Raw genomic sequence first — 14,959 nt, forward strand, 5'->3', positions numbered from 1 at the left:
TATGTATATAATGAAGAAGGATTAACATTCTCTTAAGACTTAAACAATGCTGTAAAGCAACATCAATTTAAGAAAAAATTAGTTTTTAATTATTAAATAAAATAATTCTTATCCCAAAATCATATGAAAAAATTCCTTTTACTAAAATGTTTACAGTTAATTACTTTTTATTGGGTCAATTTATTTCTTTTATGAATTTATAATTATATGAGAATAGCTAATATTGAATGGTTGCCACTAGCACCACTTTTTTAGTTTTCACAAACTGATTCATTCATTGCCTCAAAAGTTTGCTTTTCCTATTCTATTTTTTATTCCTCTTTTATCGATTCTACTTCTATTTCCCTCATGCATAGACACTAAAAAGGGGCTTCGGGATGCCCGTCTAAGGTAGCCATGAACTTAAAAAAAAAAATATTCCCAAGACCTTCAAATCTGAAAAAAAAAAAAAAATTAGCATTAGAATGCCCGTCCAAGTCATCCCCAACTTAAAAAAAAAAAAAAAAAAAAGCTGCACCATATCCCCAACACATTCAAACCCAAAAGGCTAAAAAAAAAAAAATGCAATGTATCCTTAACTCCCTCAACCCAGAGGGTTCTGCATTCCAACACAAAAAAAAAGAAAAAAAAGCCGAGTCACCAGTTCTCTCTTTCAGCTCCGCGTGCACCAAACACCACCTGGATGTTTGCTGCTGCTGCTGGTGCTCCTGCTGTTTGTTGCAATAACCTTGAGCCGGAGATGTTATTGAAGAACGCAAGAACACAGAGAGTCACGTCCATCGTCAACTGATATTGTTACGGTGACTTATGGCGGAGGGATGGTCTGTTTTGGGAGTGCTGTGCGACGCTGTGATTTAATTTGTCCCGATGACTATACTCTTGTCTTTTTCAATCTGTCCACCCGCCTGTGGTGTTTGCGCATGGTAACACTGCGTCCTGGGCTTTAGATTGTTACGCTATGTGTAAGATTTAGGTAAATAAAAGGATATCTGGGTGAGGATTTGCAACTGAAAAGTGTTATAATAATTTAATGTATGCAAATTACGCCGTTAATATTCGAAATAGGATATTATTATAATTGTTGAATGTAAGCTGAACGCAACTATCTAAAGACTAAAGCCCGGGACGCAGTGTTACCATACGCAAACACCACAGGCGGGTGGACAGATGGAAAAAACCAAGTATAGAATAAATCATATACAGACAAATTTAGACCATTACAGGATTTGAGAATAAAACTGGCGTTACTTTCGTTAGTGATATTAATACTGATGTTCAGACTTAATCTGTGGGGGTGAGTAGAATAAATGACACAAAAGACATATATATTTAGACCATCAGACGATTTGACCAAAAAAAAGCGCTGCTCTTAATAGTGATATTAAGATTTCATTGGGGGGGGGGGGGATGGCAAGAATAAATCATAAAAGCAATAGTTACACGATTAGGAAATTTGAGAACATAAATGTTGCTTTGAATGGTCATTTTAATGATAAAAATAAGGGATAATGCTATTCCTCGCCCACCCCCCCCCCACAAAAAAAATTCTTGAACAAATTCCAAACTATTCATCGAAGTTATCAAATAAAGAAAAACCCTTAATGTAAAATGATCCCTTGACACCGGAAAAAAAAAAAAAGAAAAACAACCTCAGGATCATATAAAGGTATCGCACCCACATACGCACACACACACACACACACACCTGACGTACTGGAAAAAAGAAAGAAAAAAAAAAAAAAAAACAGGCCTGAATAACAGAAGCAAACACACAATCTCCTCAGCATTCCATCGTAACCGATTGTCCGAACGTGTACAAAACCCGTCTTTACCGCGAACGGAAAAAACCACTCTATTGTTATAAAGAACAGCCAACCCAAATCCAAGCACAAGATCTTTACATTAGGAGCTGCTTTGAATAAAGTGATCGATGCCGGCGGTAGTTCAAGTTTACGACTCGATGAATTACCTCGGGAGACTTGTTGCCAACAGCGTATGGCTGAATGACGGTACAGAACTTCGTTGTTATTGGTTCATACCGAAGGACGATTCGAGTTGCCGGTTAGGCAATTTTCCAACGGCATTTTTCTTTGCAATTTTACGTGTTTTCAAGTTGCTGATGAAATTGACACGGTACATATATGCACCATGTTTAAGATAAAACAAAAATATGGATGTCATATTGGCTTGAGGGGAATATTTATCTAAATGCGGTTAAATGGAGCATGAAAATACACCGAATGCGAAAATTATAGACTTAATATTGAATGTGAAGGAGTAATAATGGCAGCTGTTTAATGCGCTATTTCTTTCAATCAAATGTTTACGACAAATCGATTTCTACAAAAGAACTTGAGTAATATTTTAAAGAGACTTGATACCAAAGAGAATCGGAATATTAGGAATGAGGAACACATGCTAGGTGAAATCATATACTATAATTCTGTTATATCACACACACACACACACACATACACACACACACACACACACACACACACACACATATATATATATATATATATACCCAATACCATATATATATTATACCATATATATATATATATATATATATATATATATATATGTGTGTGTGTGTGTGTGTGTGTGATTTTTGGACATCAACTATAAATAAATATGAAAATAGCTTTCAAAAATAACAAATCAAATATTCGAAATGGGGAATGTTTGTTTGGTGAATTCACACCCCGTAACAGTGTATGGATGGATACACATACATACAAACATAACATCCATACAACTACGTGCGTATTGACTGGCGCGCGTGCGCGCTTTCGCACGTGAAGGTGGGAGAAAGCCCGCGTAATCTGGATGCCACAACACTCAATATGCACGAATTCAAACCCCACGCGCGACAAAAAAAACCGACAATAATAAATTAATTTCACGCTTCCCGTAGGCCGTTGCTACGGAATGCCCAAACAGCGGCCCGCCCCCCCGAACCCCACCACCCACCACACATTTTAAAAGCAGCCCGACGACGCGAAAACAAACATTCGGAAATTGCAATCGCAATTCATCGCGCTTGGCATTAAAACTACTACGAGTCCATTAATGCCTAAGAGATCCCCCCCCCCTGTCCCCCCCCCCCCCCCCCATAAAGCTCGATCACTCGATCGCTGGATTAAAAGGCTGATGCCGAGAGGGATTACCTCTAAACAAATTGACTCGACACATGACAGCCATGTTTTCTCTCTCTCTCTCTCTCCTCTCTCTCTCTCTCTCTCTCATCATCATCATCATCGCGTTTTTGAAAATGCGTTTTGGGGGAGTGGAGGGGAGGGAAGGGGATGGGTGGGAAGGAATAGGATAAGCTGACTTACCGCCCAACCCACCCCAGCACCAAACTTTTGAAAATCATGGGGGAGGGGGTCAGGAGCCCCTCTCCCTCCCCCCCAAGATGGAGTGGGGTATAGGGAGGGAAAGCAAAGGTCAATTTGACCAACCGCCCCCCAAAGCCTCAGCACAAATTTTGGAGACGTGTGAAGGTGGTGTGGGTGGGGGAGGGGTAGGGCATGTTGATCACCCCCCCCCCCCACCCCACCCCTACACCTTTAACGAAATTACTGAATGACTACTATCTATCTGTTCCATGTTTCCTTTGAGTCTCTCTCTCTCTCTCTCTCTCTCTCTCTCTCTCTCTCCTCTCTCTCTTTATACGTTCAGAATGAATTACACAATCGTTTGATCTTCCACATTCCCTTGTATTCTAATCTCTTTCATCTCGTAAGTTTCTTTACATTATCAAAAACTCTCTGCCTCTGTCTTTTTTTCGTTTTTGTTTTTTTGTTTTTGCTTCGTGTAATTTTTTTTCCTTTCTCTTTCAAAGGACTTTTCATCCCTGTTCTTATCGATTATCATCAACTTTGTGTCACTCCATCTATACGTCAAAAGACACGAATATCTCTCTCTCTCTCTCTCTCTCTCCTCTCTCTCTCTCTCTCTCTCTCTCTCTAATAAAATTTCCAATACCATACAGTACATCAGTGACAAATCGCCGTCTGTAAACAGCAATTGAGAATTTCAACCAAATAGCCCATACAAAAAAAAAAAAAAATAAATAAATAAATAAATAATAAAATAATAAATAAAGCATTACAAGACAAAAGGTAAACTATAGTAATACTTTTGCATCAATAAGACGGAAACCGGACATCTTCTGTATCTTTTGAGAGGAGAGAGGAGAGAGAGAGAGAGAGAGAGAGAGAGAGAGAGAGAGAGAGTGTAAAGGTGCAATTAGGATTAGTATATGTCTCTTTGCCCTTTGGATGCCACGACGATTGTTTTGTTTTCAGTACTGTCAGTTCCTTAATTTTACCCAATTTAAATTTTAGCATTATTATATTTTTACATTAGGAATACCGATTATATATATATATATATATATATATATATATATATATATATATATATATATATATTATATAAAACAGCACTTACTTTACTGTAACACACCACTTTTATTACTTAGCTTCTAAGTGACTTACAAAATACTAGGAAACCTCACCAGAAAATTCAATGGAATCTATAAACCCCGCACCCCCCCCCCCCCAAAAAAAATCTCAAACTTTTATACGAAGAGAAGAAAGTATGAACCCATTATGGCCCATTAAAAACACAGTACGATCATCATTAGGAGTAAATTACGATTTCTTTTTTTTTTGTCAAGCCTCGTAATGATATGCAACGGTTTGCATATCATTTGCAGTACATCACTCCTTAACGACCCCCTTCCAAGTACGAATTACTGTCAAGAGAGTCTTCCGTCGTTGGAACGCACTTCGGCAATTACGATCTCCCAACGTCATGACGCAGCCTTCATTTACTATCGCGAATTTGCACTAATGACGGCGATTCTTCTTCGCTAGATTTCCACGGCACGAAAAAAGTTCAAACGAGAATACTCCATATTTACTCTTAGCCTGGTGCCAACTGCCTGACCTTGGTGGCTGCAGCGCCACTTTTCAACTGCCATTTTATCAGTCGCCATACGAAGGATTGTCGCAACGCCGGTTTTCTAATTCCATATAATTATTTTGAAAATGACATTAAAAATTTTTTTTTCAAGATAATGATATTCTTTTATCAATCAATTTTTCAGTTTCTATATAATTCGTTTGAAAATGCCATTCGAAAAGATTCTATTCAAGATAATATTGTTTTATCAACCCACGTTCCATATTCTATAAAAGTTTCAAATTTTTTTTCAAGATAATATAGTTTTATCAATCCACTTTTCAGATTCTATAAAAGTTTTCAATATAAGAGTATTGTTTTATTATTCCACTTTTCAGTTTCCACATAACTGGTATGCCATTGAAAAGAAAAAAAGTAGTTTTCAAGATATTGTTTTCATATTACCCTTTTCAATTTCTATATAATTAGACTAAAAATGTAATTGAAAAAAAAGTTACCTCTCAGTCTCTATATAATTAGTCTGAAAGTGTCATTATGAAATCAAAGGTTTCTCAATATAAGAATATTCTCTTATTCCAGGTTTCAGTTCCTATATTATTGGTCTGAAAATGCCATTCGAAAAAACAAAAATTTCAAGATAATATTCTTTTAATATTCCACTTTTCAGTTCCCATACAATTGGTATGAAAATGCAACTCGTAAAATACAATTTTCAAGATAACATTTTTTTTTATTATTACCCTTTTCAGTTTTTATATAATTGGTCTGAAAATGCCATTCGAAAAAATAAAGTTTCAAAATACGAATATTCTTTTATTATTCCCCTTTTCAGTTTCCATATAACTAGTCTGAAAATGCCATTCGCAAAAAAAAAAAAAAGTTTTCAAATATTCTTGTATTATTCATCTTTTTAATTCTATATTATTGGTCTGAAAATGCCATTAAAAATGATCTAGATAACAATATTCTGTTATTATTCCTCTTTTCAGTTTCTATATAATTGGACTATTTTAAATCCCATTTGAAAAAGCAAATCAAGATAAAGATATTCATTTTATTACTCTACTTTTCAGTTCCCATACAATTGGTCTGAAAATGTCAATCGATAAAAGAATAAATTATTAAGATAAGAATATTCCATTTTTAGTCCCTGACCCGTTGCCTCATTAGGATGACTTTGGTAATGGCCTTCGAAGCCAAGGAAAAAGCCAAGGTCTCAGGCACATTATATTCTTCTCGGTTGTACATTGAAATTATATTCTTAATTTGGAACAGGAGGTTACAAGCAAACAAAGAATCAAGGCTATGAATAAATAGACTAGCTAGCCTTAGCCCTTTGACCTTAGAATTGTTCCCAAAGTGGCATTCAATATCAAATGAAAAAAAAAAATCCTGAATTCGATATTAACTGAAACTAAAAAATAATAAAAGAAAAATCACGAAAATAATATTCCTTAAGTTATATAATCACTAGGCACATCGTAGACACTTTAAGAATGTCTATCATTTATGAAAAATAAAAGAATATATAATACTGAGAGATACAACGAAAGGCAAATTCAACTGAGACGTCTCAAAATAAGGTAAACCTCCCAAGGTCAGATCAGGCATCTTGAATTATTAAAGAAACTGAAATATTCGAAACCCACACAATAAAAGTTGTATTTGAATTTCAAAGCACAGACACGAGAGGCGGATTTTATAGGAAAAGGGAGAAAGGTATAAGATTTGAATGGAGGGAGATAACCAGTGGTAACGTGATACCCAGGTAAGTAATAATAATAATAATAATAATAATAATAATAATAATAATAATAATAATAATAATAATAATAATAATAATAATAATAATAATAATGGGGAAACAAATCCAGTTATGCATATGTACCTATTTTCAAAGATAAATTTGTCTTTACTTATATGTCCATACACATATATTGAATTTCTTTTTCCATTTCAAGACTCATGCTAATATGAATATTTTCTAATAATAATAATAATAATAATAATAATAATAATAATAATAATAATAATAATTATGATAATAATAATAATAATAACAAAAAATCCAAGCTCGTAAATAGCCACCCCATTAGGTATTTAAAAACCTCATTTCATTATCAAATCTTTCAAGTTCATCAAAGTGACGTCTATTCACAATCAGCAAATACCTAACTTCCATACCATTTTACCAGACCTTGTAAATTCAAAATGGCCTCGTATAATGAACCACAATAAAAATGTACATAAAAGAAAAAAACAATACCCTCTAAGACTACATAATCATAAAAAATTTTATGCCTTAGCGTGTTTGCTGTTATCCACACTCAAGGCAGCAATGCAGACCGGACAAACATATAAAAGACGACAATTCTTTTCCGATACTGTAAGACGACTCTGGCATCCAGATGCACGATAATCACCCAACGGGGGAACATTAAACAGATAAGTCACATGCGTAGAGTCAAGCGAGACTCCGTTCGCCGATAATTAAGAGATTGTCTTTGGCCGGTGAGTCCACACGTCACATTAATTATAAGACTTCGGCAAACACGGGCGTGAACGAGCTACGCACAAAGAGAGAGAGAGAGAGAGAGAGGGTGGGTGGAAGCAACGTGGGCGGAGGAGGTAAGAATAGATGATGGTCGGTGAGATACGGTGGGCGGGAACGGTTAAGTGACATAACATATAAATAGGAGGCATTGAAACCTAAGAGGGGGGAATAGATATAACAAGATGATGAACCCGAGCCTAAAAAGGAGAAGAGAGAGAGAGAAGAGAGAGAGAGAGAGAGAGAGAGAGAAATGTACTCCTGTATAAGGAAGGTAATAATATTACCACAAGCAGAAACATGAGAAAGACAGAAATCGAGAGAAGTATACAAATATATCTAAGGGTTTACTACGAAGAGGAAGAGAGAGAGAGAGAGAGAGAGAGAGAGGGGAAACTAAAAAATATACAGGATGATGTGCTATTACCTAAAACCAAAAAAACCTAAACCAATTTACTTCAAAATAAAGAGATGGAGCCCAGCCTAAAGAGAGAGAGAGAGAGAGAGAGAGAGAGAGAGAGAGAGAGAGAGAGAGAGAGAGAGAAAGTCAGCTGATTAGGATTCGAAAGATATCAGATCTGTAGGGTAACATACATCAAAATAACGATGATGGATGTACAAGTCTTAAACGAGTCTGGACCAAGAGCCATTTCGGCCATACCTTTTCTAAATAGTAATGGGAGTCAAATGGCAACAAATATTATCAAAAGAATTAACATAAAAGATATTTCATATTTTTTTTTTATAATTGACATCAACATGAAAAAATATACTTTTTTTCTTTAAAAAAAAAATTGAATGTTACTGAATTGACAATTTACCAAGCAATGCCAAAATCGACTTTATGGACATAATCAAGTTAATTAAAATTATAGATATATATATATATATATATATATATATATGTATATATAGTATAATATATATATATATATATATATTATATATATATATATATACTATATATATATATATAATATATATATATATATAGATATATTACAATGAACAGACTACTTATTAAGGTATACAGAAATCAATCGACTTTATAGTTATAAGCAAGCTAAAGATACAGGAAAAAAAAGAACAATTAAAAAAGAATAACACGGGGAAAAAAAGGGCAAATAAAAAGAATATTACATTCATAAAAAAAAAAGAGACTAAAAATACATCCTCAACGACTAAAGCAGAAATCAACTTTATGGTCATAAGCAAGCTAAAGATACAGGGAATAAAAAAGAACAATGAAATAAGAATATCACATCCACAAAGCGGGAAAAAAAAAGCGACTAGAAATACATCCTAAACGAATATATAGTATAACCTTCAAGCCCGGCCGTCGATAATACCGAAGGCTGAAAACTGGGACCCAATATCCATACATAAACTGGGCTGGAAAATCGACGTTGCCAATAACTTTTCCACCCGTCGACTCTGTTATAGAATTCCTGCCTGATGCCCCGTCGCTTCATACCCTGACGTCGATGAGTCGATCGACGGACACAGGTGCAATGCACACATCGACAAATTGCACTTCCGGCTCGGTATATAAAAGCTTTGGTAGTCCAGTTTTTGGGAAGCGAATATTAGCGATATTTTTTTTTTTTTTGGTAAGCCTCTGCTGACATTTTCGTCGGGGAAGTGTAAAACGAGGAATGGATATCAATTTATATCCGTCATAATTATTTTCATATATATGTTACACTACACGTCCGTTAGCTTTCGAGTTCTAATTAACAATCTCTCTCAATCTCAATCTCTCTCTCTCTCTCTCTCTCTCTCTCTCTCTCTCTCTCTCTCGTGGTTCAAGATTACCCTGGTCTCCAGATGAGAGAGAGAGAGAGAGAGAGAGAGAGAGAGAGATATCTGTAAGGTAAGGTCTGTCTGTCTGTCTGTCTGTCTCTCTCTCTCTCTCTCTCTCTCTCTCATCTGGGGACCAGTGAAACCATGAACCCACAAGTAACAGGAATAGAATTTCTATTAAATGCTCAAATGAATGAACATCGTATCAGATAAGATTATAAACATTTCAACACATTATCCACCTAAGTCAAAACAACATCAACGAAGCACAAGAACAACATCCGTGACGTTGATTAAAAAAACACAAGAGAATTAAACAACAACCTTTTTACAAACACAGGTACTACTTAAAAGGAGCTGTTTCATTTCACACTCGGCTAAAGTCTTCAAAAAACTGTGAAGACAAACTAAACGTCATTTACATCCAGACAGGTGGAAAGGATATCGAGACTTCAGCCTGACTTCACCTTGGGACTTCTTTTAGGGATGTCAGTGGTCCCCACTCAGTAGAAAGGAGGAACACGTACTGTACACGAATGCAATTCCTCTCGAGATTCGATCACAAGGAAATTGGCTCCCATAAGCAGTGACTGACTGATTGATTGGCTACTTTCAACTGGCGCCAAGAACTATTGTCGAGTTGAATGCGTCGAAAATAGAATTTATGCCAAAGCACAAGCACTGGGACCTATGAGGTCATTCAGCGCTGAAATGGAAATTGACAGTAAAAGGTGTGAAAGGTGTAACAGGAGGAAAACCTCAAAGCAGTTGCACTATCAATCAAGTATTAGGAGAAGGTGGAAAGTAAGATGAAGAAAGAGAATATGAAAGGAGGTACAGTAAAAGGAACCAAAGTGGTTGTAGCTAGGGGCCGAAGGCACGCTGCAGAGAACCTTAAGTAATGCCTACAGTGCACACCATGAGGTCCACTGTCGGCACTAACCCCCTACGGGATCAAGAACTATGGTAGTCGACGCAGGAGGTAGATTCCATTTTCGTTAAAACAATGGCTCTCGAGAATTTTTTTTTTTTTTTTTTACAAATATTAACAAAACGAAGACAAGCAAAAACAAAACCTTAATTAACAATTACAAAACGTTTTCTTCCAAGAAGTCTGTTGTCTGTTTTGTTTACTTTTCTTTAAAATAAAAGTTTAACCGTTGATTAAGCTTAGTACAGGAATGAATTAGTTAAATAATATAACAAGATTTGCTATATATATACACATATATATAGTACATATGTATATATATATATATAGTATAACCAACAAATATACAACATTTAACACACAAATCTCCTAGCAAGAACATAGAAAAAAAAGTACTAACTCTCCAGAAAAAGTACCTCTAATCGAACAACGTATAATAAAGCCCCCCAAAAAGCTTATTAATACCCAAAGGTTAAGTCAAGCAGCCAAATAAAAAAAAAAAAAAAGACCAAACTCCCATACTAATGGCAGCGGGACGACAGCCTAATTAAATGCAAAACCATAATTGCTACTTGTTATGGCGCGTAGGGGAACAGAAACTGGAAAACTCAGACCGCAAGAGAACCTGTTCAGGGCAGGAATACTGAACCATTTTATAATCTCTGCATTTAATTCGTTCCGCTTTTTGGCAGTGTCGATTACGCATTTTTAAATATTTTTTTTTATAGTTATCTACATCTACAGTGATTTTGTCAATGAATTCTCGTTTCAGCGAAGTATCAATTCTCTCTCTCTCTCTCTATCTCTCTCTCTCTCTCTCTCTCACTATTCTGGATATGTGGTGAGAGAGAGAGGCATTTGACATTTAGCTGAAACAGGATGTCAATGATAAAATCACGCCTGTCTCTCTCACTATCCAGGATGTATGGTGAGAGAGACGAACACTCGACACCTCACTATAACAATCGACACCTTACTGTAACAAGAATTCAATGATAAAATCGCCGTCGATGCAGGTAACTCAAAAAAATATTCGACAGAAAAAAAAGGGGGGGTGGGGTGTGTGGGTGAAGAATTGTACTGCATTTTGTATAACCAGGGATACTGTGTTTGCACGTTCCATGACTACCTAGATGATGCCTGCTATTCTATGTTAATATCGGATTGTTTTACTACAAAAAAAAAAAAAAAAAAAAAAAAAAAAAGTAATTTTTTTTTCAGAAATTCAGCTCAGACTAAATTATTCATATAGTGATAGGATAAATATATCACGGATTGTCAGAAGATCTTCAACTGGAAAGTTGTTTCAAGATCTTTAACTGGGAAGAACTATTGTTCCATTATTCCAGTTACCCTCAGCGAAGAAATAACAATAATTTATAATGCACATATAAAGCAGTAATCATAAATTTCAATAACATAAAATGAGACTGCTTCATAAATCCTAACAAGAATACAGCTGCTGCCACTAACGAGCGATAAAATATGCTTCTTGTTTTATAGCAACTTCCAGCAACAAAGAGATATAGTGAATTTGACGTAAGTTTCGAAATTTTTAATTCTACTTTATTTATGTCCGGGTCAGCGGAACTCACTCCCTCGTGTTAATTTAGAGGGAAACGATTATAAAAAAAAAATCGTAAATTTAATTGTGAGCTCATCAATAAATTGTCGATAACATTAGAACTGACGACATCAGTTTGCAATATTAGATTCTATCAGCAATACATTAAGAGCAGTATAAGGTACCATGTTCCGTATAAAGTTTATTATTATTATTAATATTATTATTCGAAAGATGAATCGTCAGTGTACAGTATCAGATACTATCAGCAATACATTAATAACAGTATAAGGTACCAAGTTCCGTATAAAGTTTATTATTATTATCATTATTATTATTATTCGAAAGATGAATCGTCAGTTTAGAATATTAGACTATCGGCAATACATTAATAGCAGTAAAGGTACGAAGTTGCGTATAAAGTTTATTATCAATAATTATTCGAAAGACGAAACCTACTCAATAGAACAAGTCTACAGGGACCACTGACTTGAAATTCAAGCTTGCAACGAACATAGTGTTCATTTGGCAGTTACAGAAGGTAATAGAAAATACAGAAAGAAGAGATCAGTATTAGAGTAATTTCACAAAGGAAATGGAAATTTGGCGAAGGATGGAAAATATTGAAGCGTTTTCAATCGTGTGAATATATTATAAGAATGTAAATAAGTAAATCCGACAGGAGCAGCAGTAATAATAATAATAATAATATTTATAACATTTCCTATGCCGCACTTAATGTTGCATATCTGAGTACAATGATAAGTCCCTCTTCTCTTTTCGATTCTGTTTCTTTTGAATTTATAATTTGGGCATAAATCGAAGAGTATATACGGTATTTTTCATCTTCAAAAGCCTACATCAGATTTATGAACATTTATAAATACTAGAAACAAAATAAATTTAGGTATTTACCATTTTTATCTTGAATTTCTATACAAATGTCGGTATCTGTTTTTTGTCTGTTTTCGCGTGTGATCATTCGATTCACTTCCACCCTTTCATCTCGCGTACACAAACCTATTTAACGACTGATTGCAAGCCTCTTTCAGCTCGTTCCATAATGAACACATACGCATGAACAATTACGTGATACGCATCTGACGACAATTCGCAAAAAAAAAAAAAAAAAAAAAAAAATCACAACAACAATTTCATTGGTCGTTTGCGCAAAAAAAAAAAAAGTCACAACCAGTGTATGAGCAATCATAAGAGTATTGTTGAAAGCAACCTCCCCCCCCACTCCACCTTCCAATTCCCCCTGGGCCCCTATGCCCTCCCGAAAAAATATTATGATGTTTGCACATGAACTCCAACCTTCCTTTCTCTCCCTGGCCTTTTGTTTAATCTGTTTTCAGCGTCGAGGATCCAATCAACCGTGTCAATTTCCCATCGCCACTCGGCGGGAGCCTGGGCAACAAAAAGAGTGACTTTGAAACACAATAAAACCATCGGTAAATTCAGCAGTAAATCATAATGGATTGTAAAAGCTGTAAAACCGTGAAGAACTGTCTGTTGGCTAAATAATTTGCAATTGACGAGGTCGTGTTAGAGAACGAAGTTTATTCCGCGTGCCTGTTAAAGTGTGCGTACATGCGCGCGCACGCGTGGTCGTACTGGCGTTTGGTGTTGAATTCACGAAGTTAATTTCCATTTCCAAAGGTAAAACGGTTTTCATAAAAGTTGAAAAATCTGTTACTGTAAAAAAAACAAAATAAGTAAAGTTATAAAAGCTAACAATGAACTAAAGTATATATATATATATATATATAATATATATATATATATATATATATATAATATATATATATATTCTATTAATTTCACTTGGCGATTCAAATACAAAATGTCATGCGACAGAATATGTGGGAGACTATTAAGATCGATCTCTAATATATACTTGAACATCATTAAAGAAAAATGCAAATTTTTAAATAAATTAAGAAAATAATTAGTCGAGTACTAACTGTATCGACAACAATGTATGCATGAACTCTGTCATCATATTTCAAGTCAAAATGTCTAAGGAAGCGATGAAATAGTTCACCTGCGCGGGACGAAGTTGTATGTGTAACCACCTTAGAGTTTGTTCGATCTTAATCGTAATCTCGCTAAGATCCCTCCCCGCTCTCTTCATCTCACGCACTCAAGACTTTAAAGAAGTTGAGTAAATGTACAGAAAGCAATAAAAAGCCAGAATGGCGTGAAAGACCAATAGTAAGAATTCAGAGAAAATATTATAAGTAGTGTTTAAATAAATTAAGAAAAAGACAGAGCAGGCCTTAGAAAGAATTAAAATATTACATCTACATGCTACTGATATACAGACCACAATCTTCAATGAGCTTTTCATGGGTTATTTCTTTTAAAAAACTGAATATTTCTTGGGGAAAAAATTGGAATATCTCACCTTCATTGGCAGCGACTAATCCCAGGATGAAAATGAGCAGGAGAGCGTCCATATTTGCTCCAACTTTTTGTTTTTTGTTTTTAGCGAAATATCGCTTCCTTCCTCTGGTGACTTCCGCGTTTCAAAAAACTCGTCTAAAGTTTCCTACGAGTTGAACCATCGTAACACAAAGGAAAACACTTTATATATATATATTTCCCAAAAGAATATATAATATACAGCAGACCCTGAATGAACAGACTCACTACTTTACGAAGTTCAGTAACAATTCGAGTTCAGATTACAGCAGAATTCTCCTCGTCTCGGGTCGTATAGTCGTAGTACAAGTTCTCACAACCATTAACAGCACCACCGCGTCGGACCGAGCGCATCCTTACGCGACGGTGTCTCGCCTCACACTGACTGACTGAGAGAGAAATCGCTGAGTGTGTGTCGAGTCGAGACGGAGACTCCGTTTTCCTAAAATCCAAATCCCTCTCCCCGCCCCGCCCCCGCCCATCCAAATCCCTCTTCCCGCCCCGCCCCCGCCCCTATCTCTGGCCCCCCTCGCCGCCCCATTCATACCCCTCACCTTCCTTATAGCCTCCCCAACACTATAAAACGCCTCTGACCAAGTGATCGAAGTAGTACCTAAGAAGTTGGAGTTTCACTTAAATTATTTCGAGTTACCCCTCTCTCTCTCTCTCGTCTAAATTCTCAAGGGAGTAATATCACCCAATTAAATCAAACCAACTTATTTCAAAAGTTGCAGCAGCGACACCC

The 14,959-nt window shown here is 35.6% G+C and overlaps 1 protein-coding gene across 1 annotated transcript in view; it reads right to left on the reverse strand.

Moving 5' to 3' along the window:
- Positions 1-14,611, reverse strand: part of LOC135198708 (protein sax-3-like) — a 30,406-nt gene extending 15,795 nt beyond the window's left edge. Inside the window, exon 1 of the mRNA XM_064226559.1 lies at positions 14,198-14,611. Within this exon, the coding sequence (XP_064082629.1) occupies positions 14,198-14,249 (52 nt within the window). The 5' untranslated portion in view covers positions 14,250-14,611. The remainder of the gene's footprint in view (positions 1-14,197) is intronic.
- Positions 14,612-14,959: the final 348 nt, after the last annotated feature.

Source organism: Macrobrachium nipponense, chromosome 22 (genome assembly GCF_015104395.2).
Source record: "Macrobrachium nipponense isolate FS-2020 chromosome 22, ASM1510439v2, whole genome shotgun sequence".
NCBI lineage: Eukaryota > Metazoa > Arthropoda > Malacostraca > Decapoda > Palaemonidae > Macrobrachium > Macrobrachium nipponense.